Raw genomic sequence first — 27,870 nt, forward strand, 5'->3', positions numbered from 1 at the left:
ATTGACCTAAACACTTTTACAGAGTTGGTCATATAGTTTACCCTAATTTTCGCTAAAGCTAAAGGAGTTTCAGTGGGAGTTTCTTCCATGTTAGCAGATTTTCCTGAAGGAGAACAGCCATCTTCATCTATCCTAATTTTGCTAACTAATGGTCTAGTCTTGTAATAAGCAGGGAAGAATCTATTCAGAGATGGGATATTTTCACCTGGTAATGGACCCATAAAAGCGAGAGATTTTCCAGAAAGTTCAAAGGGAATGATTACCTGGGAAGCGTAAATAGCGCGTATTTCTTCGGTGTTAGGGTTTTGAACGTGCTCTTGTTCCCCAGACCGTATTGTTGATTGGAGCTTCAGAGCAGGTTGAAGAACATTTGAAGATGAAGCCATAGAGAAATTTCTGATTAAGAGAGCAAGATTTTGAAGAAATTGAAGATGTTTGGTTTTCTTTTGAAGAAGATGAAGAAATAGGATTGAAAGGTTGTGTAGAAGTATAAGACCAAGTATTTAAAGGTTTAACGGAAACCCTTTTTAAATCTTTTGGGTAAAATCCAAAGAACACGTGGCGACTGGTGATTTAATCCAACGGCGGTCGAATAAGAGATAGCTTCACTCCTAGTATGTAGGAGTAATGATCAAGAAGTAAGGTTAAAACGTGGGAATGTGAGTTATGAGAAGACATCTTTGAAAATGACAAGACGTTTCAGAAATAGGGTCATCAATGATTATGACGTTAGTCAGCAGTCTTGGAACTCTCAAAGATCAATAAAGAACGAAATCTTATAATGACAAGAAACGCCTATTTCTGTTGACTCTCGAAACAGGCATTTATTGGGGGCAATTTGTTAGCTGAAGATTTCGTTTTGAAGTATTTATCCTTCGAAGAGGTAGAAAATCGAAGGAAAGATGGTTACTGATGGCCATCCCTTAAAAATAAAAGAATGACTACTGATGGTCATGCTTCGAGAGTAGATATTTCTAAGTTCACTATGAAGATAATGAATACTGAAAGCTAGTGAAAAGTATGTGTCTTCGGGGACTTAGATAAATTTGTAAATATATTCAAGTATTACTACTTAGCGTGTTTTTTCGTAGTGTTTGTTTAATACACTGCCACGCGTCGAAGACGGACTCAGGCGAGAAGATTTGAAATTCGAAGACGGTTTCGTAACTGTCCAATAACAGATGGCTCCGTTGGAAGTTCTGATGAGAAACATGGCAGCAGATTAGTATAGGACCGTTAAGGTCGAAACTAGTATAAATAGGAGTCTTAATGTTAGGATTCCGGGTGTTCATTTTGTACAAATCACTCACATATTTACTCAAGTATCAAGCGTTAAGAGAAAGAGTTCGCTGAGAAAATGTACGTATGACACCACCATTTTAATACATGTGTATTATCCTTTGCTTTTAAATATCTTTCAGAATTACTGCATTTCGTTTACTTCTTGTCATTTACATTTCTGTATCTTTACTTTAACGTCATTTACTTTCGAATTACTTTCATGCTATTTACTTTCAAAGTCTTTTACATTTCTGCAGTTTAAGATTCTTTACGTTTCAATTGTCCTTTTAATTTTCTATGTTATGTTACTTATCTTTTTGTTGAAGTCACATTTATATGTAACAAAGTGGTTGTCAAGACTATTTGTTCTGTTAATCGAACAACGCCTATTGAAGAAGACAAATAATGGATATGGTTCGAATAAACATTGATGACAATCTTCTTGACTATGTGTCCTAGGATCAATCTAGTCGATCCTGCAAGTAACCAAATCATATTTATTATAGTTTGGAAGACTAGCGGTTGTTTACCGGAAATCACCGTAAACACCCGCACCCCGCCAGGGGCTCTGCCCCTTAGACCCCGACGGGGCGCTGCCCCGCACCCCGCCAGGGGCTACGCCCCTTGGAACCCCGTTTATATTATTCATATTCAATTACACGCTTGGCTCGACGAGCGTGCACTCCGCACTACCCTAACTCGTTTCAAACTTAACGCATAATTGCATTGGCCTATAGTGTCATACCCCAAAATTTGCCCTCATATATTTGACAATGTCATTTTGTTTCAAATGAGTGACATAGCACATTTGGTAAGAGTGTAAGGCTTGCAAGTATAAAGTCACGGGTTCGAATCTCACTTCTAACATTTTCACTTTTAATTGTTTCTAACTTTATTCCTTTCTCTTTATTTTTACATTTATTCAAAAAGTTGTATTTGTTATCATTTAATTTTTTAATTTTCGTATTATTTAATTAAACATTTTAAAAAAATATTTATTTTTTACTTTTTGTCATTTTTATGCTTTTTTTAGCCAAAAAATCAAAAAAATATAACATTAGTTTTTCATTCCTTTTTTTAATCCAAGTCAATTATCATTTAAATATTTGATTTGATTTCCTCTACTTTTAGAAAAAATCAAAAAATATATTTATGTTAATTTTGGGTGTTTATTGTCCTGATCTTATTTTAATTATTGTGGTTTTTAATTTAACCTAAAAAACCAATATAAATAGAAGGACTAACCCTATTACACTGGGGGAGGCCAACTCCATTCACAAAACCCTACTTTCAGCCTTTCATTCTCACGCACATAATTTCTTAGTTTTGTACATACAACTAACGAATCCTAACTAACCTATTGATTTTTTCTATTCATGATACATTGTGAATAAGCTATAGAGATTAATTCCACAGTTTTCTACTCTCTCACGTAAACACCCTCCTTTCATATGTACATACACACACCACCACCATACACCATCAACGTTTTTTTTACTAATACATTCTCCCCTCTCACGTTGTTTCCTGAAGAATGCAAACTAGTAATATCTACAACATTTTCATCATTACACAAATAAACCAAACTTCATACCTTTTTTTTTTCACAAATCCATTAAAGGCCTAACACTAACAAATTCACAGTAACAAAAACAATAACAAGTTGTACAAATCTATACCATTGAAACTAATCCAAGCAAATTCAATAGTTGTCATCACTTTTTAAAGCAACAAATATTTTCTATTATTTGTTTTACAGGTATAGGAAAGAACAAAGAAGAAGATCCAGATCCAACAACAACAACAACTCGGCTTCCGTTTTCAACCCGTTCAGAATCCATCCCGGCACCGATCTAGATCCAAAGTTTAACGAGGTTTCCGATCGCACCAACCACGATCCCAACCATCTCCGCGAACAGTGCTGCTACCGCTCGCAAATCTCCACCATCGATCACCACACGGCCGCAATCCGACGCACATCACGATTTTAATCGGTAATTTTTCCATTGTTGTTTGACTTTGATGGTTTCAAATGTGAGCTTTTTATATATAATGTTCATTGCTATGGTGAGATTGGTTTTGTTTCAAACTGAGATTTTTGAGAGAGGAAGAGATTTGTCTGTTGCTGTTATTTCACGTGTGAAGAGAAAGAAGTCTCACTGGTGTTAAGACCATATATTTTGTTAATTTTTTATTTTTTTTTTGGTTTGTTTTATTCAATGCCACATGTCACCACCGTAGTGGTTTATAGGGTTAGATTTAGTTAAGAGGAAGATGGGAGGACCGAATCATGTTGCTGTATCTTTACTTATTCACCATTTTTTTTATTTTTGTTTTAAAAAAAAACTATCAATTATTTAATTAATTATTCAAATAGGGTTAGGATAATTAAATTAGGATTAGGGCTATATTAGGTTTTAGGATTTATTTTCCGATTATTCCGATTACTCGATTTAATTTAGTTTAATCATTTTTAATTATAAAATCACAAAAAAATTTAGAAAGATTATCAATGCATTAGGGTTCACTCAATCCCATTGGCCAGTGGCCAAATTATTAGGATTAGGGTTTTCCAACCGACTTAGGTATTTAGCCAAATAATTTAGAATTTTATTCGCTTCGATTAAATTAATTGATCGCAGTGGGTAATAATCAATTGTTTAATTAATTCAAATTCAAATCAAATATAATTCAAATAAACCTATTTTGCTAAATGGTTTTAACCAAATCTATTGGTTATGATGATTAGCATTTTCCCTTTAAAAATTCGTTATTATTTTTAATCAAAGCTATTGATTATGAGGGATAACGGTAAAATTAAATAATTAAAATAATTAAAACACATCAATTTGCTAACGGTGACAATCGAATCAATCGATTAGAATAATTAGCAATGCTTTTGTTAATCTGTTAATTATGGTGATCAAACCTATTGATCATCGCGATTAATGGTACAAATTAAATCAGGGTTGTACGCCCGAAATATCTAAAACACACTAAACCACGACACTACGGATTTTTATCCGAGGCAACTCAAAATGCCTTTCAGATCAAATTCAAACTTCGATAGGCTACTCAAAAGCCTCCAAAACCATATCAAATCAAATTACAATTCTAAGGCGTACAACCCTTCCCCGAACTATGTTGACTCTGATTCTCCATAGGAGATACGTAGGCACTTGGCAACAAGGCGAGTCCCCCTCCCTAAAATCTCAATTTTTCCCCTATTCAATTCCTTAGCCATAAACCTTTATCTTTGAAATATTAGCCTTTAGGAAAGGGTTGAGGGTGCCTAACACCTTCCCTCGACCTGAATATAGTATCTTACCCTGATCTCTATACTGCGTAGGGTTTCCTATTCGCCCTTCAGAATAGGTGGCGACTCTAAAGCTAAAATTTTAGGCAGGTTGCTACAGCTGGCGACTCTGCTGGGGATAACCATAACGGTGAATACTATGCTCCTATAGGTTTTAGGTTTTGGCAGGTTTAGGTTTGGCGCATTTTAGGGTTTGGCAAATCTGCCATTTTTTAGGGTTTGGAGGAAGGTTTATCTTTTTTTTAAAAAAATATAAATAAATAAAATTTAATTTTTATTTATTTATTTATCTGTAATTTCAACTATTTATATCATTTAAAATATTTATCTGTTTATTTAAATATTTGCTGTGTATTGCATTCTTTTGTATCATAAGCAGCCGGATTTCGAGGTTAGTAAATATTTAAATTTTATTTATTTATTTTCCCTCTGCAATTTCACTACTGCAATTTAATTAAATATTTATTTAAATGAATATTTTTATTTCTATTGCATCTTTTGGGATATATAAAATTGTTGTTAAACCTAAGTGTGGGAGTTAACTTTGAGACCAAAAGGGGACATGAATCGCCTTACGAGTCTCACTGATAACTCCACTCGGAGTGGGTTGGGTATTTGGAAAGGTCCGAAACGAAGCTTGACTTTGTGGAGGGCTGGACTGGATACTTAGCTGATCTCTCCGAGAACCTACCCCTAAAACTCGAACCTCATGGATAAAATGAGTTGTTCTAAAATCCAAAGAGACAAAAAGTCTCGGCGGCTACGAACGACCCCATGAGACCTTCTAGAACACTCCCAAAAAAGGGTAGGCTCCCTAGAGCCGCTACGTTGAACCTATGAACCTAGGACTTTTGTGCTTCCATGCTTATCATATGTTTGCAATACTTCGAATATCTATGCTTTCAATTTTGCAGGTATCCCTACGTGTTCCCTAGCCTGTAGGGACTGTGATTTTTAAGACCACGTCTTTCCCACGAAAGACATCACCATCTATGCCCTCCCTAGCCTGTAGGGATTTTATTCTTATATCCTTGTATTTTTACAACTACGCATCCTTCCCACGAAGGACATCTTCGTTTACGCACGTCAATTGGCCTCTCGATGGCCATGAGATCTAATGACTGTCTCGAACGGTCACCCCGTATTTATTCCCGCGCACCCTCTAACTGGTAGGGTTTTGGATTTCCATCTGTGCATATCTCGTCCCTAGCCTATAGGGATTTCACTGCGTCAAATATCGTCCTTAGATAGGTTGTGTTCCGCATAGAGAACCTTCCCACGAGGGACAAATTCACTGGTACACATTGATTGGCCTCTCGATGGCCATGAGATTTAGTGACTGTCTTGAACGGTCATTAGCCGCTATCCTCTGCATACTCTCGAATTCGAGGGATTTCCCTTAGCGTGTCATAACATTTATCCTGCAAAGATTCCGAATGGGTCTAACGTCGCCTCTAAGGCTATCCCTAGGATCATAGGTTACACGTCTGCATTGCATACACGGAGTTACAATACAAGGAGTCTCTCGCTTACGCGTGCATTGGCATTTTCATGCACTCATACATTCACATTTGCATTTCTATCTTCGCCTGCATCCATACCAACCATGCTAGCCGGTTTCTCGAAACTCCCAAAAAAATCAAAGGATCGTAGACTATGGAGCAAGGAGAATAAAAGATCTTAGTCTTGCTAAAGAAAAGAGGATGTCTTTCACCATGCTAGCCGCATGTCCATGCCTTGTCATAACAGAATTATAAATACAATAAAGGTTGTCATCGAGCAAGGATTAGTTCAACAAAGAGTTCCCTCATAGACACACTCAAGATGTATCTAACCATAAGGGGTTCATCTACGAACATAACAAACTTACACGGACGCTCTATGATAACCTGGGGGCAAAATCCTGAACAAAGATGCATGACTACTATGAAGGGAAGGCGACCTGTGTTAACTCCACGCCAAGGGAGAAAGGGTCATAGATTTTCTTCATTAATTTACAAACGCTGAAGGTTGCAAATGGTGTGATACTATCCTGAGAAAAAGCAAAAGAGGTTCAGTCTAAGGAAACTCATGAAGTTCCGAAACGACGAAAACCCATGCTAACAGTTTACTCCTGACAGGTTTGACGTGCCCAAAGAGAATTCGAGGTTATCCTCCACTTCTACAAGTCTAAAGAACTAAGGAGTGAAACAAGGTCAATGGATCAACAAAGGAGATTGTCCATAGGATTAATAGATGTTTATCATGTCAAAATTGTAAACCCTACGATCACAAAATGCTATTTGATGTAAAACGATGTACCTTTCGAATAATAATTCAATAAAATAATCATGCATGTTTTGAAATCAATTCATTCGCTCACTACTACGAGTTTTCACTCGTACACTTCTATTCTATTTCAAATTTCAAATCTAAGAGTATTGACAAACTTGAGGGAGAATGACGAAAACGATACCACAATTTCATACACTACGCTTTCGAACAGACCGTGTTGACGATGTACAGGCATTTGTTCAATTCTTAAATAATGGAGATATAAGGATGTTAATCCCTCGTCAACCCCTTTGAGCCTAAAGAAGTAGGAGTTTTCCTTCATATAAAATAAAACCCTTCATATATAACCTGGGATAGGGTAGCTGCTCAGTTAACTTAATCATTCCAAATTGTTCCTTTGAACATAATCACCGATGGTCCCCCGTCATAATTAAGTCTGGCAGTCAGTATCCTCAAAGAAAAAGAAAGCAATGCAAGAGCCTGCTAAGTCAAAACCTATTAAGGAGACTTAGGCAAAATTGGGGCATCCCGCTAACTGTAATTTTAAAACAAACAGTCCAAAAAAGTTAGGGATAACAAAGTCGAAAAAAGGTTACTATGTACCTTCAACAAAAGAAAATATTACAAGAAAGGAGGATGACTGCCTTTGCAGATAAACCTTTGGTTTTTGAACCATCATAAATGTCAATGTCACAATTCCCAAATTCTTTTGGAGACTAAATGCATAGCTAACTGAGCATAGGACTGGAGAACATCACGAAGATTGGGATGGGTACAAATAAACTTTGAGCCTCTATCTTTTGTTTCTTAAAACCGTGAACCAGGCCACGTTACAACCCCTAAAAGTCCTAACTGAAGCATGGTTAGATCGAAAGCATACCGTTACCAAAGGTATCCCGACTCCTTAAGGTCTACTATAACTCTTGAGTTGATATCACTTTCTTAAAAAAAAAAAACTTCGTTTTACTCGAAAAATGTTTTTAAACTTTCAAGACAGACATATGCATTCGCATCTTATGAATTTCATTACAAAGTACACTTGTCTATATAGATTTAAAGGTTAACATCAGGGATAAGTTGCATGGGGCATGGTTAATGTCTAAAAATCCTACTGACTGACGAAGTAGCTTTTAAAAGCTTGTCAAAAGAAGAAGCATCTCTCACACATGACTGAGATAGCTGAAATGCACACGGGGCATAACTCGTCATTTATCCCATTTACATGGGGCAATCAAATCAAGATCCATGGAATCTCTCAAAGACGCTGAATAGCCCATGGGGCAAGCCCATTACCTGGGGGCACGTTGCAAAGGTCTCTCAGTATCAGATGATGTCAATGCCACTCACACATCCTTTCCAGGAACCTTTTTAGGATATTTCTCAATCTGTCCATATAGTCTTCTTTAAGACGTGTTCAAATACTTTTTACCCTTTCTAGGAGCCTTTTTCGGACGGTCTTTTAAAGACCCCCTTCTTATCCTTTCTATTTTCAAACCCCTTTCAAACAGTCTTCTCTAAGACATATTCATTTCCAAGAACCTTTTCTAGGTAGTCTTCTGTAAGACATCTCTTAACCTTTTTTCAGTTAGTCTTTTAAGACATATTCAAACTTCTCTTATGCTTTCAAGAACCTTGTCAAACTTTATTTAAAGTACAGAGTCTTCTCTAAGACAGTTCACCATCCTTTCTAGGGTGATCTTCTTCAAGATGTCTTTTCCTAAGTTTTGTTTAAAACCCCACATTCCTTAAAACAGTCTTTATCCTCTATAGGAATATTTTTGACCCTCTGCACAAACACATTCCTTTGAGCTTTGTTTAAAGCGCAATCTTGTTTAAGACAATTTCCCATTATTCCCAAGGACCTCTTCAGGTAGTCTTATAGAAGACATCATCTCATTCTGAGTACTCAGCAAATCACTGTCCGTCAGGATGCGACCGAAATGCATGACTCATTTTCAAAAGCATCTGCTTCACATTCAAATCAACACTTAGCATCAAGGAGACCTCAAAATTGGTCTAATCAAAGACGATCATTCCTGATAAAGACTCTTGAATGGGGAAACCACATCCAGAGGGTTTTCCTAAAATAGGGGCATACAATCAAGGATCCTATTAACTAGGGGCATATCTTTCAAGAATTCAAACACTGGGGCAATGCATATCAGGCAAGACATGGTGAAACTCGAGTTCTCTCTAAAGGTCCCTCCTTCAGATAAAGGGGCATGTCTCACAATTTCTGATAATCGGGGAGTCACACTAGTATCATACAAGGAGCATTGTTGCATAATTGATCTTCCCACGCCTGTACTATTTACATCCCGCAGTGTGGGATAGGCATACATGCATAATTCTCATTTATTTTGAGAATCTCATTACATGACACATGCATCATGACACTGCATAAAACTAACGCTGCCTTTTCAGGTCACTTCATATTCAAAAGGATGTTATCATCCAATTACAGTGCAAATACGATCGTATCAACGATTCAATCTTAACGGATACAATTCCAATACCTCATTCCAAGTCTTTCTTCAAAGACAATCCAGAAGCAATCAAAGAATTTCTTATCTCTCCGGGTAGTCTTGTCCAAGACAATTATCCTAACCTTTCCAAGCAGTCTTGTGTAAGACATATCCTGACCTTTTCTAGGTAGTTTTGTTTAAAACATTCCACGACCTTTATAGGAACCTTTCTAGGTAGTTTTGTTTAAAATATTTCATAGCCTTTATAGGAACCTTTCTAGGCAGTTTTGTTTAAAACATCTTATGTCCTTTATAGGAATCTTTCTAGATAATTTTGTTTAAAACATGCCATATCCTTTATAGGAACCTTTCTGGGTAGTTTTGTTTAAAACGTATTGTGCCCTTTATAGGAACCTTTATAGGTAGTTTTGTTTAAAACATATCGTTCCCTTTATAGGAATCTTTCTAGATTAGTTTTGTTTAAAACATATCGTTCCCTTTATAGGAATCTTTCTAGATTAGTTTTGTTTAAAACATATCGTTCCCTTTATAGGAATCTTTCTAGATAGTTTTGTTTAAAACATATCGTTCCCTTTATAGGAATCTTTCTAGATAGTTTTGTTTAAAACGTATCGTTCCCTTTATAGGAACCTCTCTAGGTAAGTCTTGTTTAAGATATCCCGTATCCTATCTAAGAGCCTTTCCAGGTGAGTCCTGTTTAAGACGTACCATAACCTGTCTAGGTAGTCCTGTTCAAGACGTTCCATATCTTTTTAGGAGCCTTTCTAGGTGAGTTTTATTTAAGACATATCATGCCTTTCTAGGTAGCCTTCTTAAAATGCTTATCCATTCTTCTCTAAGACACGCTTAGTTCTTTTAAAGAACTCCTCAGTTAGTCTTCTCCAAGACATTCTTCCTAAACATTGTTCAAAGCCTAAGCTTCTTCGCATCAACTTTCGATATACCCTATTCAGGAACCTCTTCAGGTAGTCTTATGTAAGACATTATTTCCTCTCTCCTCAGATACAATCAAATGATCCAGGTCTGAAAAGCATACGCTTTAGACAAGTACCCTTCCGGGCAAATAGATGGCATCTATAAGCCCATCTCCCACAGAATTCCTTCCCTACGCCAGCAAATTTCAGGGCATTTCAGTGTCCAATCATCTTCTACCTCTTCAGGTTCAAGAAGATTGAACAGGGGCAGCTGTCATACCCCAAAATTTGCCCTCATATATTTGACAATGTCATTTTATTTCAAATGAGTGACATGGCACATTTGGTAAGAGTGTAAGGCTTGCAGGTATAAAGTCACGGGTTCGAATCTCACTTCTAACATTTTTACTTTTAATTGTTTCTAACTTTATTCCTTTCTCTTTATTTTTACATTTATTCAAAAAATCATAAAACATCAAAAAGTTGTATTTGTTATCATTTAATTTTTTAATTTTCGTATTATTTAATTAAACATTTTAAAAAAATATTTATTTTTTACTTTTTGTCATTTTTATGCTTTTTTTAGCCAAAAAATCAAAAAAATATAACATTAGTTTTTCATTCCTTTTTTTAATCCAAGTCAATTATCATTTAAATATTTGATTTGATTTCCTCTACTTTTAGAAAAAATCAAAAAATATATTTATGTTAATTTTGGGTGTTTATTGTCCTGATCTTATTTTAATTATTGTGGTTTTTAATTTAACCTAAAAAACCAATATAAATAGAAGGACTAACCCTATTACACTGGGGGAGGCCAACTCCATTCACAAAACCCTACTTTCAGCCTTTCATTCTCACGCACATAATTTCTTAGTTTTGTACATACAACTAACGAATCCTAACTAACCTATTGATTTTTTCTATTCATGATACATTGTGAATAAGCTATAGAGATTAATTCCACAGTTTTCTACTCTCTCACGTAAACACCCTCCTTTCATATGTACATACACACACCACCACCATACACCATCAACGTTTTTTTTACTAATACATTCTCCCCTCTCACGTTGTTTCCTGAAGAATGCAAACTAGTAATATCTACAACATTTTCATCATTACACAAATAAACCAAACTTCATACCTTTTTTTTTTCACAAATCCATTAAAGGCCTAACACTAACAAATTCACAGTAACAAAAACAATAACAAGTTGTACAAATCTATACCATTGAAACTAATCCAAGCAAATTCAATAGTTGTCATCACTTTTTAAAGCAACAAATATTTTCTATTATTTGTTTTACAGGTATAGGAAAGAACAAAGAAGAAGATCCAGATCCAACAACAACAACAACTCGGCTTCCGTTTTCAACCCGTTCAGAATCCATCCCGGCACCGATCTAGATCCAAAGTTTAACGAGGTTTCCGATCGCACCAACCACGATCCCAACCATCTCCGCGAACAGTGCTGCTACCGCTCGCAAATCTCCACCATCGATCACCACACGGCCGCAATCCGACGCACATCACGATTTTAATCGGTAATTTTTCCATTGTTGTTTGACTTTGATGGTTTCAAATGTGAGCTTTTTATATATAATGTTCATTGCTATGGTGAGATTGGTTTTGTTTCAAACTGAGATTTTTGAGAGAGGAAGAGATTTGTCTGTTGCTGTTATTTCACGTGTGAAGAGAAAGAAGTCTCACTGGTGTTAAGACCATATATTTTGTTAATTTTTTATTTTTTTTTTGGTTTGTTTTATTCAATGCCACATGTCACCACCGTAGTGGTTTATAGGGTTAGATTTAGTTAAGAGGAAGATGGGAGGACCGAATCATGTTGCTGTATCTTTACTTATTCACCATTTTTTTTATTTTTGTTTTAAAAAAAAACTATCAATTATTTAATTAATTATTCAAATAGGGTTAGGATAATTAAATTAGGATTAGGGCTATATTAGGTTTTAGGATTTATTTTCCGATTATTCCGATTACTCGATTTAATTTAGTTTAATCATTTTTAATTATAAAATCACAAAAAAATTTAGAAAGATTATCAATGCATTAGGGTTCACTCAATCCCATTGGCCAGTGGCCAAATTATTAGGATTAGGGTTTTCCAACCGACTTAGGTATTTAGCCAAATAATTTAGAATTTTATTCGCTTCGATTAAATTAATTGATCGCAGTGGGTAATAATCAATTGTTTAATTAATTCAAATTCAAATCAAATATAATTCAAATAAACCTATTTTGCTAAATGGTTTTAACCAAATCTATTGGTTATGATGATTAGCATTTTCCCTTTAAAAATTCGTTATTATTTTTAATCAAAGCTATTGATTATGAGGGATAACGGTAAAATTAAATAATTAAAATAATTAAAACACATCAATTTGCTAACGGTGACAATCGAATCAATCGATTAGAATAATTAGCAATGCTTTTGTTAATCTGTTAATTATGGTGATCAAACCTATTGATCATCGCGATTAATGGTACAAATTAAATCAGGGTTGTACGCCCGAAATATCTAAAACACACTAAACCACGACACTACGGATTTTTATCCGAGGCAACTCAAAATGCCTTTCAGATCAAATTCAAACTTCGATAGGCTACTCAAAAGCCTCCAAAACCATATCAAATCAAATTACAATTCTAAGGCGTACAACCCTTCCCCGAACTATGTTGACTCTGATTCTCCATAGGAGATACGTAGGCACTTGGCAACAAGGCGAGTCCCCCTCCCTAAAATCTCAATTTTTCCCCTATTCAATTCCTTAGCCATAAACCTTTATCTTTGAAATATTAGCCTTTAGGAAAGGGTTGAGGGTGCCTAACACCTTCCCTCGACCTGAATATAGTATCTTACCCTGATCTCTATACTGCGTAGGGTTTCCTATTCGCCCTTCAGAATAGGTGGCGACTCTAAAGCTAAAATTTTAGGCAGGTTGCTACATATAGTAAATCACATTACTACCAATATGCATTGATGATACTAAAATCACCAACACTTTGTTGCTGGCCATCTGATCTGCTCGGTAAGATGATCAATAACAAAGGAAGAATCATGGATTCTGGTAGAGTTGGTAAGTATCTCAATCCAAATATTGATTATGTTTTTTTATTTGAGAGTTTAAATTATTATTTTCTTAGTATTAGCCACTTATATAATAAAAGTAACAATGTAACTTTTGATTCGTCTATATGGAAGATATATAATAAAAGTAAGAATGTAACTTTTGATTCGTTTATATGCAAGGTCGTGAAAACTGAAAACAAACAAACCATTTTTATTATTCAAAGAAGTGAAAATATCTATATTATTAATTTCTATAAATTACCATTAAATGATGTATGTCTCTTAAGTAAAGAAGACAAATCATGCGTGAAATAGGAAAATAGTTATGTATATACGCAAGTGCACAGTTATATGAATACCATTCCATTGAGGACTCTGGTTATTATAAAAAACAATGTTAATTTGGTTGTTAAGTTATATAAATACCATTCCATTGAGGACTTTTAAGGGTATTTTGGGTTTTTCACCAAAGGTGACCAAGAAAATAGGGAGGTGGGTAAAGAAATTTTCTTCTTTTAATGTTGTAATATATATTAAGACTAGTCATAGGTTTGTAATTCATATCTAAGAAAAACCTTATATACTACATTGCTATTCAATCATAAGGGTTGTAGCTTTTACAAAAATTTAAATAGAAAAATATAAATTGCATCTCCTTTCAGAGTATAGAATTGTACCATAGACCACCGAACCCTCATATGTTCATGATTAGTTCAATTCTAAAATTCGTCAAGCAAAGGTGTTTCTTAGGGGAGAACTTTCTCAACTGAACTATGATTATTTCATGTTTTGTTCAATTGTATGACTTTTATGTATCATATATAAAGCCTCACCTTTCAATGTATCAACTAATATATGATTTTATTTCTACTTTTGTAAAGACATAATGAAAGAAAATACAAACATAATGATAAACTTAAATACCAGCATGAATAAAGTAAAAAATAAAGAAGTAAAAACATAAATAGAACTTGAATTGCATGGAGAATAAAAGTACATCGATACTCTATGCCCAGCTATAACAAAAGATAAAAATACATAAAACGTAAATGGAATCTAGAATTTATTAAGAGAGTAAATTCTCCGTAAAATGATGTTTACAAACCTTATTTATAGCTTAAGACCCATTATGATGGGTTATAATCTGTCATAAATACAAAGACTTAATTTTCTCATATTTATTTTTGTTATTATTAAATAATTGATCAACTAATTATAAAAATAAAACAAATAAAAAATTTATCCAGAAAAATAAAGCAAAGAAAAGGGGTGCAAAACAAAATAGGGGAGTGTGTAAAAAAATCTAACTAGGCATAGATCTATTTTAAGTAAAAACCCTAATTTAAACTACATAATGCTAACTAATAAAAAAATTAAATTAAAAAAAGAAACAAATACTGCATGGGCCGCCCCTTTCATTTTCTAATCCTTTTTCATAAAAAACTAAAATATAGGCAAATTAATGTTGAATTTTCAATATTTAATTTAATTGGAAGTAAATATTTGTAAATTTTTACAAACAAACACACATGGTATGTTATAATTCTTCAGAGCTGATTTCCTATCTTTTGCTTCATTTCTTTCCCTCTTAACAAAAGAAAACCAATTACTTCTCAATCAAGCTTACAATAAACAAACCCAAATGTCCCAACACCAATCAAGTAATTGATTTCATAAATCTTTATATTGAGCAAATAATCGACATAAACAAACAATAAACTATGAAATCAATTGAATGAAAAATAAAAACAACGGCCCGATGTATATCAACTGTAATACCTTACCAATATGCGTCTAGATTCAGTCAATAAAATACTAAAATTTGGTACTGAGTATATACAAAAGACAAGAATAATGACATAAATTATATACATTTTAAAATTATCTCCAAAATAGATACGATAAGTATGTCTACAAAATAAACTACACAGCGGAAGAAAGATCAGGTATGGTTCTGACAAAAAATGTGATTTAATTGTGGTGGAAACAGCAGCAGTGTGAAGGAAGGTTTGAAGGTGGCACGTCGGCGGCGTGCACGACAGTTGAGGGATTTTTCAAATGACCCATTTATACTATTTCTTCTTCTTCATTTTTGTTTTCTTTATTTTTATTTTTATGTTTAGGTTGTCCTGTTGTTGTCAATGGTTGGTTGAGTTTTATGAAAATAAGTTGGAGTATAATATTGAAAGGGTGACAAAATGGATGGATAAGATTGTTAATAGAAGGATCAAAATAATTTATTAGTCAATCACTAGATTTTTTTTTTTTTAAATATTCAATCCAATTCAACCATTAACATTATTTTTTAATGGATGAATATCTATTCATCCATATAATTAAGTAAAATTTTATAAATAAATTTTAATAATATATTTTATTTTTAAAATTTATAAAAACTATTTAATAATAAAATATATTCTTAAAAATATTTTTTATTTTAAAAAAGTTGTAAAAAAATGTTAAGGGATATTTTTAATAAAATATTTTTTTTTGAACAATTTTTTTATTATTTGACTTTAAAAACTATTTGTTGGATTTAAAATGATATTAAAAACAATCAAATCTAATGTATTTTTAAAATTTTGTTGGATGAAATCCATCCATAACTTCAAATGAATGGAGATAATCCTATCAATTAGCTAATATTTTTTATTATTGATGGACTGGATAGATTATTTAGTGGATAGATTAAATGAATTTTTTTAATGGATTTAATTGTTACCAGATGTTGTATATGAAAGGTGGAGAATACAGGTTGAATGAAGTTTGTGATAATGGTGGGGTAATATTATGGTTGTTTGATGATTTATTGAAGATGATGAAGAAGGAAGTGTTGAAGGATTTTGTTGAAGGTGTTATATGGTGTGGTTAAAGTTTTTGAAGGTTTATGGTGATGATGAAGGTGAGGATGGAGGAATAATGAGAGTATGAAGTTTGTAGAAGTTAAAATGAGATTTTTTGTGTGGCTCTTTGTGTGTATACTTTGCTGAATTTTTTTCTCCACACTCAATTCCTCCCTTCTTATAGCAACCAATTAGCTCTAGGAAAATGTGAGAGTTAAAAATTTGTGTGAAAAGTTGTTAGAATTTTGAGAGTGAATGAAATCATGTGAAAAATGATGAAAAGTATGAATGGTGAGGTGAGTGGAAAGGTATGAATGGTGAGGTTAGGGAAATGCATGTTTGCGAAATTCTGAAAAGTTTGTCATGTATGTGAGAATCTTCCATGGCCATGTATTATTATGAGGATGTAACATGAAAAAAGGCTAAAGATATTTTTGTGAATTCTTTTTGTCTTTTATGTCAATTGTTAACTTTGTAATGTAATGGATTTATGGTGTATGGATCATAATAAAGTTGTAATGACAAAGCTAGTGTAATTCTTTTGTAGATTTTATTTGAATTTCGAATGATCGATGTATGAATGTATTGTGAATGAGAATGATGAAGATATTTTGAATTTTTCTTAAAACACTTTTGTCTTTATTGCAAAGTTGTATCGACTTTAAAAATGAATGGATATGATGACATAGCATGAACAAATGCATAATGTATGGTTAATAAAATGATAGGCTTGAATTTTGTGAAAAAGAAAAAATCTAGGTAAGAAATAAGAAATATGCATATAATTATTCTCACTAATATGAAACATTCTTTTTATTTGAAACTTTGTAAAAAATGCATATGACAAGAAAGTAAAAAGAAAACAAAATGTGGTATTTTAAATTTTAAAAAAAAGTTTCTAAAACACAAAAATGAAGAGATTAATTTTTAAAGTAATGCAAAATATGATGAATTGTTCCAAGTTGACACAAAAATATAAATATGCAAGTATTATCGGATGAAATAAAAATCTCTGGACAAAATTAGGGTATGATATATTCAGATCAGCACTATCGATTTAAGATCATTACTTCTCCAACTACATCCATCTTGGTTCCCGAACAATACAATGACACCATCTGTGCGAACCGGCTTCTGATTCCTACAATTTTCATAATTTTAGATCCAATCTCTGATTTAACGGTCTGTAACCTCTTGAGATCACCGAATCAAGAGCGATCATAAGCGAACACGAAGATCTGTCGTAGTTGATCCAGTAAATCACCGTTTAGACTACAACTATTTCGATTTTCATGTATCTAATTCCATCATGAACTCCGCCAAGCAACGAAAGAAAGAATCCTAGATCCAAATCTAAATCTACACCAGAGTCTGAAGGAAATTTCCTTAAAGATCATGCCAAAAGTTCATGATCCATCTTTTGGTCTAATGTTGCCTATACTTCTTGCTGCTGACATGATACTTACCGGCGACGTCGAAGATACGAAGATTTCATAGTTAGTATTGTCGGAGATACGACGAGTTCATAGTTAATGTCGAACGTGGATCTGGTAATGAAGCTCTTTTTATAGATACCAAAGGATCTCCAATCGTTGAATTGATATTTCTTCAGGACGGATCCATCAGAAGGGTCTCTCAAGGAAGATCTTCCACATCTGCCCTTCCTCCTAGGTCCAGAGGAAGCCGACCACCAAGTCGGGCTGCCTGTTCACTGTCCGAGATAGATATCCATTCTGGATTAAGACGAAAGCCAAGACAATTATGTTCCAATGATCAAAATTACCAAAAAGTGCCTCCTCGTAGAATTTGACAAAGGCAAACCGTGGTCCTAAGGTTTCAACTATCATCCACAAGCCACATCCCCTGTGGAGCCGATCGTCCAATGATATGGCGACAGGTAAAGTTATGGAGGGATAATATAAAGAAGGGACGCGCAACTCCCATAGTCGCATGGGAGGAAAGTACCATAGACTCAAGACATCGTTCGTCCATAATATGGTTACTATTGAAGGTATATTTATCTAGTTGTTCCATTAACTGCAAGAAAAATGAGTTTTCGCGGCGACGAAAATTGTTTAGAAATATACGAAGTTGCTGCGAAATGTATTTTTTGCAGTGAAAAAATTGTCGTTGCATATCGTTGGTATAAGTGTCGTTGCAAAATATTTTGCTGCGACATTTGATGTCGCTGTGATAACAAATGGTTTCACAACAATACTTATTGCTACCTTAATTGATCTAGCACAATGTCCATAGTCGTTACCAAAAGATACTTTTTGTCAACAACTAAAGATTTCATGAAATGTTAACGATAATTAATATAACATTAAAATAGAAAGGGTTTAATATACTTCACCCCCTGCCAATATAGCGAGTTTTGGTTTGAGCCCCCTGAAGTTTTTTTTATTAAAAGCCCCTTATAAAACATAAATCCTGGATTTACCACACCCTTTTACCCTCTTTGCTGACTGGGCTTTGATGATGTGGCAAAATAAGACTTAATGAATGTATATGACCATGGTTTTTACCCTTTTATCCCTTATATTCAATTAAAATATTAATTAAAATATTAGTTCTTCTTTTAGCATGCTATTACATCACGTTGCCATCTTTACACTCTTCATTTTTTCTTCTTTCTCTCTGGGTTAGTAACACAACCATTTAGTTTATAACATTCAAACAACACAAAAGCAAACACAAAGCCGGTTGTTATAAGTTTAGATGAATCCAGTGAAAGTGTTATCAATCTGAGTAAGGATGCTTTAGCTTTAACTCTAATTCATCGACCATGTGAAATCATTCTGTTTGTTTCTCGAAAGCAGACAAAGTGAAAAACCAGCGCATCAGTTGTAGTAAGGAACAAGATGAATCCTTTTCATGCCTTTTACCTCTTGGGACTTTCGAGTATCCTTTTCATGTAGGAATCATCATTCATATCGTGAAACAACTTCCTTTGCAAATTATCGTTTGAATAACCAAGTCCACTGCTGGTAATTACCGGACTGACTTTCTTGTTTGGAAACGATGAAATCATCACGAGCAGCAGCTCTCCTATTACCACTGCTTCTTCCATTTGCTTCCAAAGATTGTGCATCGTCTATTGAACGAATGCCTTGAACTTCATGCATTCCCTGCCCATTCAAAACTAAAGGATCATATTTGGAGATATAATCACTTTTTACGATATATACATAAATTGTCTTTAATTTATTCAGAAATTGGAACCTCAGAAGATGGTTATGGTGTGTTTTATAAATACAAAAATTCCATGCATTATGCCATAATCTTTAGTTCACAATACTAGTATTGATATATTAATTTATAGTTATGAAGCTACATGGACGTCAATGAAACACAACCAGAATCTAAATAACTTAACTGGCTGGTAGTGTTTGCTTTAAAAGATTGGTTTCAGATTGGTTTTATAGTGTAAGCTCCATGCAGATTTGCTGTCAAAATATGTGATTATTTGAATGCATGCATGCATCATTGTAGAGTATGGCTAGATCTAGATAAAATGTATATTTCATGATTCAACAATGACATTTTGAAATAAGCTTATAAAAGAGCTTATTTACAACTTATATGGAGTTATGAAACCATCAGTTGTATAAGTATTCTGGGAAAATTTATGAAAATCTATAATTGTTATATTATCTTATTATAATAACTGTCCATGATAGATTTTTAAGAGCAAGTTTGTTTAAAATTTAAAATTAAAATACAAGTGCTTATGAGATATAATAATCCCTAAAGATTTTTCTTTTAAGCAAAAACTGTTTTATGTTTATTTATAATTCACCAGATTTCGGTCACATAATCCACCAAAATCCATTGACAATTTTTGCACCATCTTCCATTCATGACATATCAAAATTGATAAAATTCTCAAACTCACTTCTAATTCCTTTCACTATAGCTGCTAGAGGGCAAGGACATTCGGTTAATGGACAATCCATGACAAATGATGGTGTTGTGGTGAACATGACTGAATTGAATAATAGTAATAATAATGGAATTGTTGTGTTTGATGATTATGTTGATGTTGTTGGTGAACAAATTTGGATAGATGTTTTGCATGCATGTCTTGAAAAAGGATTAACACTACTTTCTTGGACTGATTATTTGTATTTATCTGTTGGTGGAACACTCTCTAATGCTGGGATTAGTGGTCTTGGTCCTCAGATTTCTAATGTTCATGAGTTAGATGTTGTTACAGGTATGTACCAAACATTCTTTTCATATTTATATGATTATGTTGATGTTGGTGGTGAACAAATTGGGAGTGGTGATTGTTAGCGTGTAGGATTCGTTTGTGGCGTGGGTGAGTTCGGCGGTTGGGTTTGTTACGGTTACGGTTAGGGATTGTAGAGGAAGGAGGTTGTTGTTGTCGTTTGTTGTTGGGTGAGTTAAGGGACGGTGGTGTTCTGTTTTGATGAGGTTTGTGTAGCGGGATATGGCGGCGAAGAGGTGGTTGTTTTGGTGTATGGTGGTGGTGGTGGTTGTTTTGGTGATTCTGCTATTAATGTTGTTGAAAATGAAGAAAGAAGCAGGGACAGTGGTAAGAGTAGTGAGTCCAGTCAGCGCCACCGTGTCTACTAACACATTGCCCAGTCAGCAAGCATGGTAAGAAGGAGTGGTAAATCCAGATTTTGGGTTTTATAAGGGGCGTTTGCTAAAAAAAACATTCAAGGGGGCCAAACCGAAACTCGCTATATTGGCAGGGGGTTGAAGTATATTAAACCCAAATAGAAAATATCACAAATTATTCCAATCGACATAAAAATTTAAATTTCTTAAAACATTAAAAATTATATAAAAATAATAAACAACCTTGTTCCCATAAAAATTAAAATTAAAATTACATGATTAACAAATAAAATTATGACTCTCGCCAACATGATTATTAATTCATCTTTATATTTTTGCTTCGAAGCTTTCTTGATGAAATAGTTGAAATACTCTTATCTGACCTGCAATTTCAAAACAATCAAAAATTAATGTACTAGTTTCTTTTACAATACATTCTTTTGCAATAAAAAAAAACTAATATAGTAAAAAGTCACGTCAAAATACAAGATGAACAAGTATACACACATTTTTCAAAACTCTTTATTACACAAAAATACTAGTTCATTTATTGGAACAATGTTACAATATTGCTCCAACTTTTTACATAAAACATAATTAACATTAACATCCCATGACACTATATATCAATTGCGATCCTCAAGAACACTTGTCTCATATGTTATCATTAAATATAACTCTTATAAAAATAAACTACACTTAAAATATTCATACCACATATGCAAGACGTAAAAAAATTACACTTACAATTTTTCTGGAGTCATGTTATTATCTTTGTGATCAAGTTCCAAAATTATATTGCAATTTTCCAATAACGCTCTTCTTTTTCTTTTTTACAATACCTAAGCCAATAGTTCTTCCTCTTCCAATTTTTATGGTATTTGTATATTCTATTGTATTTTGATTGAAAAGTTAAGTTTATGAGAAGTATAATATGAGCTTTTAAGATAGAAATATGAGAATAAATAGTATATGAATAGGGAAATTAATGTTAGGAAATTTAATAAGTACCTTCTTGTTGCTTACTTGTATTTGATGAATTTGAAATTTGTAAATCTAGACCTTGATTTGGGAGAGCCATAACTAAATAGAGAATGATAAAACATGAAGAGATCAATTGCAAAATTGATTAAGATAAACATAAATGAAGTCTCAAAACATATATTTACCTTGCAAAAGAATAACTAACCTGATTAGGAAAGAAATTGAAAAGTAATGGGAAAGGAGTACTCACAAGATAATGGGTAACAATTATCTAAAAGATAGTGCTCATTTAAAAATTGGCAAAAAAAAAATTAGCCTAAAAATTACCACCAATTTAACTGCTGTATAATTTAAGAGAAAAAGGGATATGCACTGACAGTGTAAAATATTTTACATTGTCAACCAATCACAACCATGTATCTAATTAAAACACAATTTTAATTTAAAAAAACTAATATGACATGGCAAGTGTAAACATTTTGATTGGATTTATGTGTAAAGTTTGTTTACATTGTCAGTGCATTACCTTTAAACTCATAATTTAATTGTGAATTGGAAAAAAATCACTAATTAATTTTATATACAACACATTCTTTTTCTTTCAATAAATAAATATATTAAATTTCCTTTAAATTAGTCATTTTATGCTACTCTTTTCACGTATAATTCTCATTTCTTTCTCCTACACCCTATCATAACTTGCCACATCATCCATTAAATCACATGTTCACCCTTTAAACTCTCATTTAAATATTCTGTAGTTATTTGATGTGCATTATCACCCATTAAATTCTATTTCTTATAACCTTTTCAACATTCAACCCAAATAATCTCTCAACTAATAGCGCAACATTGGATTTATTCACTTTTGATTTATTCTCTATATATCTCTCTCAATCAATTGTTTAATTATTTATTAATAATGAATTAATTAAAAAGTTCACTAAAAAATAGAAAAATTGTAACTATAAATTCCACTATCTCTCCCGATTACTGTTAATGACTAAAATATAGGCACGTGGTTTTCCTTAAATCCCACTAAAAGTTACTTTTTATTTAAATCGTAAAAGTTAATTTAATGCGAAATAAATTGAACATTAAACAAATTAAATTAAATCAATTAATTTAAGGATAAAACTTAGGTATAATTCTTTAGGTGTGGTTCTTACTATTTTTTAATGAAAATATGACAAATATATTTAAATATTATTTAGTGAGTGAAAATAGGAGAAATTTGATACGTGTAAGAGAAAATTATACATTTGTCATATTTTTATTAGAAAATAGTAAGAACCACACCTAAAGAATTGTATCTAAGTTTTGTCCTTAATTTAAAGCAATTAAATTAACAATTCTGTTAACACAAGTTGTCCAATCACACTAATTCAACTAAGACCGACAATAACTAAATTTATTAATTTTTATTGAGTATAATTAAATAGTTTTATTATAATCTTTAATAAATTGAAATAGTTTTTTCTTATGAGAATAAATTTAAATAGCTTAAGTATAATAAAACACCATATAGTTGTTTTTTAAGAGTGTAATGATTTCCCCTCTAAAGTTCTAAAGTAAGAAATATGTTAGATCATTTTCCTTATTTGCATTTTGTTTGATATAAATTTTAATTATTTTTTTTTGATATATCATTTATCATACTCAAAACAAATATGTAAGAAAAATATTTTTCAAGAAACTATAATTTTTCATAAAGGAATTATTTTTTAAAATAAGTAATTTTTTCAAATAGCCATTGCTATATATGTATATATAAAATTATATTGTTTTTACCGATAATATTTTTTGTATATATAAAATTATATAGTTTTTAGTGATGATATTTTTTTTGTTGGGATAAGTTATTTTTCCCAAGAAATAATGCTATATATGAGAGATATATAAAGTCATTACAACAACTAATATTAGTCATCGCAATATGCAATTTAAAAAGTTAAATTATTTTTAGCGGCTATAATAATTGTTGCAATAAGTCACTTTTCTCAGTGGTATATGATTGTCGAGAAAAACAATAATTTATTGCTACGACTTATGTAAGTCGTTGCAATATGCATATTAAGAAGTTGAATTATTTCCAGCGATAATAATTATTGTTACGATAAATCACTTTTTCTCAGCAATAATATAATTGTTGAGAAAAACAATAACTTATTATTACAACTTAAATTAGTCGTTGTTATATACATGATATTGTCAATAAATTGAGAGTCGCTGGCAAATATCTTATTTCTTGTAGTGATTGTTCCCTTGTAACGAATCCAATTTATTATTAGTATAAATATATGTACATTTTCTCTTTCTTTCTCTATTGTATAATCCCTTGTCTCTCTTTCTTTCAGAGTGCTCAAGATAGGGATGGTAAAGATTGTAGTTTCTCTAAGATTGACATGCATTTTGATAAACACAACCTAACTGAAACATGTTGATTAAAATGTCATATCATTCAGTTTTCAACATGTTGAACAATATCTCACAACATGACAGGTATGACATCGTGTTTACTGGGGCGTGTTTTCTAGAGCTGATATGTCAAGTATATCAACTATTTTGTTAGCTACAGAATATTGTTGAATGTTCAGTTGGCTTACGTGCATCCAAGATTGATTCAATCAGATATATTTGTTGGTTTTCACAATCTTTATAATTGGAGACAATTTAGGAAAGATTGGATTGAAAACCTATTTTATTGGCGATCAAGCAACAGACTTTGTGCAGCCTCCTTGCTGCAGTTTTAGGCCCAATTCAGTCAATACTAATTCTATTAATAAACTGTCCTAAACCTAGTTTTAAATGGAACTGATATTTGTATGTTTAGGGTTCTAGGAATCCTTATTTTAGTTGTGATGTAAGTTCCATGTGTGTGCATTCACAAAACTGTAGGTGTTGAATGTTGTTTAATCTTCGAAGTTGTTAAGCAAGGAGAGTAGTGTCAGTTCTCATAAACTTTTAAGCAACTTTGGTCGTCGACTCCATCGTAGTCCCAATAACTTCTCCACTTTGCTTGAATTTTTGTATGAACTTTGTATGATATGTTTTTATATGTGAATACAAACCATGTGATGTGATTATGTGTGTTTGAATAAGGGGTGTTCATGATGAACTGCACTGAATGAACCCATAATTACGGTTCGATTCAGTTTGTAATAATCACTTCATTAAAAATTCAATTAATTACTAAAATGGTTCCAATTCAATTTAAAACTAGTTTAGAATCAGTTTGTAGTTTTAAACCAAATTTATATTTTGAACTCTTTTAAAACCAATTTTTTTAATTTCATAAAAACATTATAAAAAAATTTTATTTTCAGAAGAAAAAAAATTATTTTGAGGAAAAAATTTCCAATTTTTTTTCGTTTTTCTTTTATTTTTCAGATTTTTTTTCAACAAAAATTTTGAACTTTTTTATTTTCGATTTTGTGCTTGATTTCTATATCTTTTAAGACGAGTTATATTAGCACACATTTTGATACTCTTGAGATAGTTTGACACATTTCTTCTATTTATGGACGACTTGTTATCTTTTTAAGTTTTTGCATGATGACTCATTTATTTTTGACCTTTTATACTTTCTTACACTTGCTTATAATCTTGAACTACAATAATCAATTTAATGTATTTATTACAAAAATTATTTATATCACCAATTTAACATGAGAATTTATAACAAATAAAATATATAAGTCTTAAAATATTAAGATTTCGTTCTTAGGCATGAAAATAAATAAAATATATAATTCTTAAAATATTAAGATTTCGTTCTTAGGCATGAAAATAAATAAAATATATAATTCTTAAAATATTAAGATTTCGTTCTTAGGCATGAAAATAAGAGTGATTCAAAATTTTAATATGTAATAAAGTCTTCTTTTAATTGTCAACACAATTTAATAATTAATTAAAACTTTTATTGTACCAAAAAAAATTAAAACTCAATAAAGTTTATATATATATATATATATATATATATATATATATATATATATATATATATATATATATATATATATATATATATATATAAAAATAAAATAGTTTATGTGATATGTATCAGTGTATCACATTGTAATATTGTTATCACGAAATAATTTTTATTCAAGCATCTTTCATTATTATCTTTTATTTTATTAATTTTTTTAAAATTATTTTTTATTTTCGGAAAAAAATATTTTCATATTTGTTTTTATATTTTGAAATAAAAAATTGTCAAAAATTTTTTTCATTTATTTTTTATATTTAAAAAAATTCAGAATTCTTTATATATAATTAAACCAATTTATAAAAGGAAACTGGTTCTGAATCAGTTTTAAACCGAGTTTGAATTATTAAATTAAATGGTTTAGTTCATTAACCATTTAGGTGGTTCAGTTTTTCTATAGTGCAATGCAGTTCAGTTCAAGTATACAATTCAGTTAATCATATTTTTGAACACTCCTAGTTTGAATATTGTTTTAGGGAAGTTCTACTTTTTTTTATGTGGGATTTATGGAGATTTTGACATGGCAATGAGGTTTAAGGCTAAGGTTCATGAGAATTCAAAAATGGTTTAGAAAGGTATAAAAATGGAGTGGTCGTTGTTGTTAGTGAGAAGAAAAAAGATTGTTAGAGAAAAGTGATGAAAGGAGAAATTCTTAGCTAGACATAATCATAATCATAAAGAAATAGTTTTACACACAACTAATCATAAAATTTTAATTGATTAAAAAAAATTTTAATTTTCTTCTTTTTTCATAATTACAATCATGAGTCTCACTAGTACACAATAAACAATATAATTTTAAAATTTACACCCAATATTCTAAAAACGGGTGTAAATAAGAAACTTGATGGCAATTTTGTAAATAAAATTTCATTTTAAATATTAACATGTGACAAATTACACTCTATTTATTAAAATCGGGTGTAAATTAAAAATATTATTATAATCATATTTCAATTACTCCCATTAAATTTAAAACGGGTGTAAATTTAAACTGCTTAAAAAAATATTTAATTTTATAACTCAATTCGACACCACATGGACATATCACAATCTTCAAACATTCCTTTCATTGACGCATCTAAACATGCAAAAGAGCCTCCAACATACAACTATTCAGATCGCAGCAACGCAACACACAGAACCTTATCCTTCAAGTAGATTCAACAGCAACCACGGTGCATCAACAACAGAAGCACAACCTACAGATCCTCCGTCTTTAATATCAACTTTCAGCACTGTTTTCCTCTGATCTTCAACGCAACCGCAAACACCGACGCGAGCTTCACCTCACAGACCACATCATCATCATCGGCGATAACGATTCAGGACGCTTCTCCGATCATGGTTATCTGATTCAATCTGCAATAACGATTCAGGACGCTTCTCCGACGATATTTTCGCTCATTTTTAACCAAAACCAAAGCCACCCTAATTCTCACCCTCAAAACGAGGTTGAGATTCTATCTGATTACTAATCAAGTGTTAGTTTTCTTGTGTGCGTGTATCACACCCAAGTAAGTTCTCACTGTTCCTCTTGCATATTTAACTCCGAATTTTATGATTCTTTTTTCTTGTAATTTCTCAACAATTAGTTTATGTTAAATGTAAAATTAATAGGTAAATTTCAACTTTCAAGTGTGAGATACAGATGCATGGAAAGTGTTTGTAAAAATGTATGTTTGAACTTTGAAGGACCTCTTCATATTTACTATGTTTGGGTAAGTTGCTCATTATATCATCCATTTATTTGTTCACTATCTTAGGTATCAGTTACTAATATTCTTTAAGGATGTTGAATTAATAACATTAGTTGACCCAATTGTATCTCTATAATTCTAATCATTTGCTCTAAGCTTTGATGAATTGCATTATTCTTTACTATGTAATTTGAATATTGTATACTATCGAATCTTTTTAGGTATAGTTTATCGTGACTTAAAGCCCAAAAATCTCTTACTTCAGAAGGATGGCCATGTTGTATTAACTGATTTCTATTTCTGGATTAGATTTTAGTTATATGTTATTATTTTTTCAATATTAATCAACTGCGAAACCACTCGGATAATTTTCGAGCCATGCAATGCATTTTGAATG

The 27,870-nt window shown here is 32.0% G+C and overlaps 1 protein-coding gene and 3 long non-coding RNA genes across 4 annotated transcripts; 3 read left to right on the top strand and 1 right to left on the bottom strand.

The window, feature by feature from the left end:
- Nucleotides 1-2,329: 2,329 nt before the first annotated feature.
- LOC131662660 (uncharacterized) lies at nt 2,330-3,455 on the top strand. Its single transcript, XR_009301790.1, has 2 exons — nt 2,330-2,713; nt 3,041-3,455. It is a non-coding gene; the product is annotated as an uncharacterized LOC131662660 (long non-coding RNA).
- Nucleotides 3,456-10,854: 7,399 nt separating this feature from the next.
- Nucleotides 10,855-11,998, top strand: LOC131656998 (uncharacterized). The gene is made up of 2 exons (XR_009300416.1): nt 10,855-11,256; nt 11,584-11,998. It is a non-coding gene; the product is annotated as an uncharacterized LOC131656998 (long non-coding RNA).
- A 6,202-nt stretch (nt 11,999-18,200) lies between these two features.
- LOC131659505 (cytokinin dehydrogenase 10-like) lies at nt 18,201-20,807 on the top strand. Its single transcript, XM_058928688.1, has 5 exons — nt 18,201-18,216; nt 18,322-18,453; nt 18,897-18,984; nt 20,003-20,499; nt 20,656-20,807. Exons 1-5 carry the CDS (start codon nt 18,201-18,203, stop codon nt 20,805-20,807), a joined length of 885 nt encoding a protein of 294 aa, XP_058784671.1.
- Nucleotides 20,808-21,084: 277 nt separating this feature from the next.
- On the bottom strand, nt 21,085-21,914 carry LOC131656999 (uncharacterized). Its single transcript, XR_009300417.1, has 3 exons — nt 21,807-21,914; nt 21,543-21,685; nt 21,085-21,178 (listed from the first exon to the last, which is right to left on the bottom strand). It is a non-coding gene; the product is annotated as an uncharacterized LOC131656999 (long non-coding RNA).
- Between the last annotated feature and the right edge of the window lie 5,956 nt (nt 21,915-27,870).

The sequence above is a fragment of the Vicia villosa genome, linkage group LG3, assembly GCF_029867415.1.
Source record: "Vicia villosa cultivar HV-30 ecotype Madison, WI linkage group LG3, Vvil1.0, whole genome shotgun sequence".
Taxonomy (NCBI): Eukaryota; Viridiplantae; Streptophyta; class Magnoliopsida; order Fabales; family Fabaceae; genus Vicia; species Vicia villosa.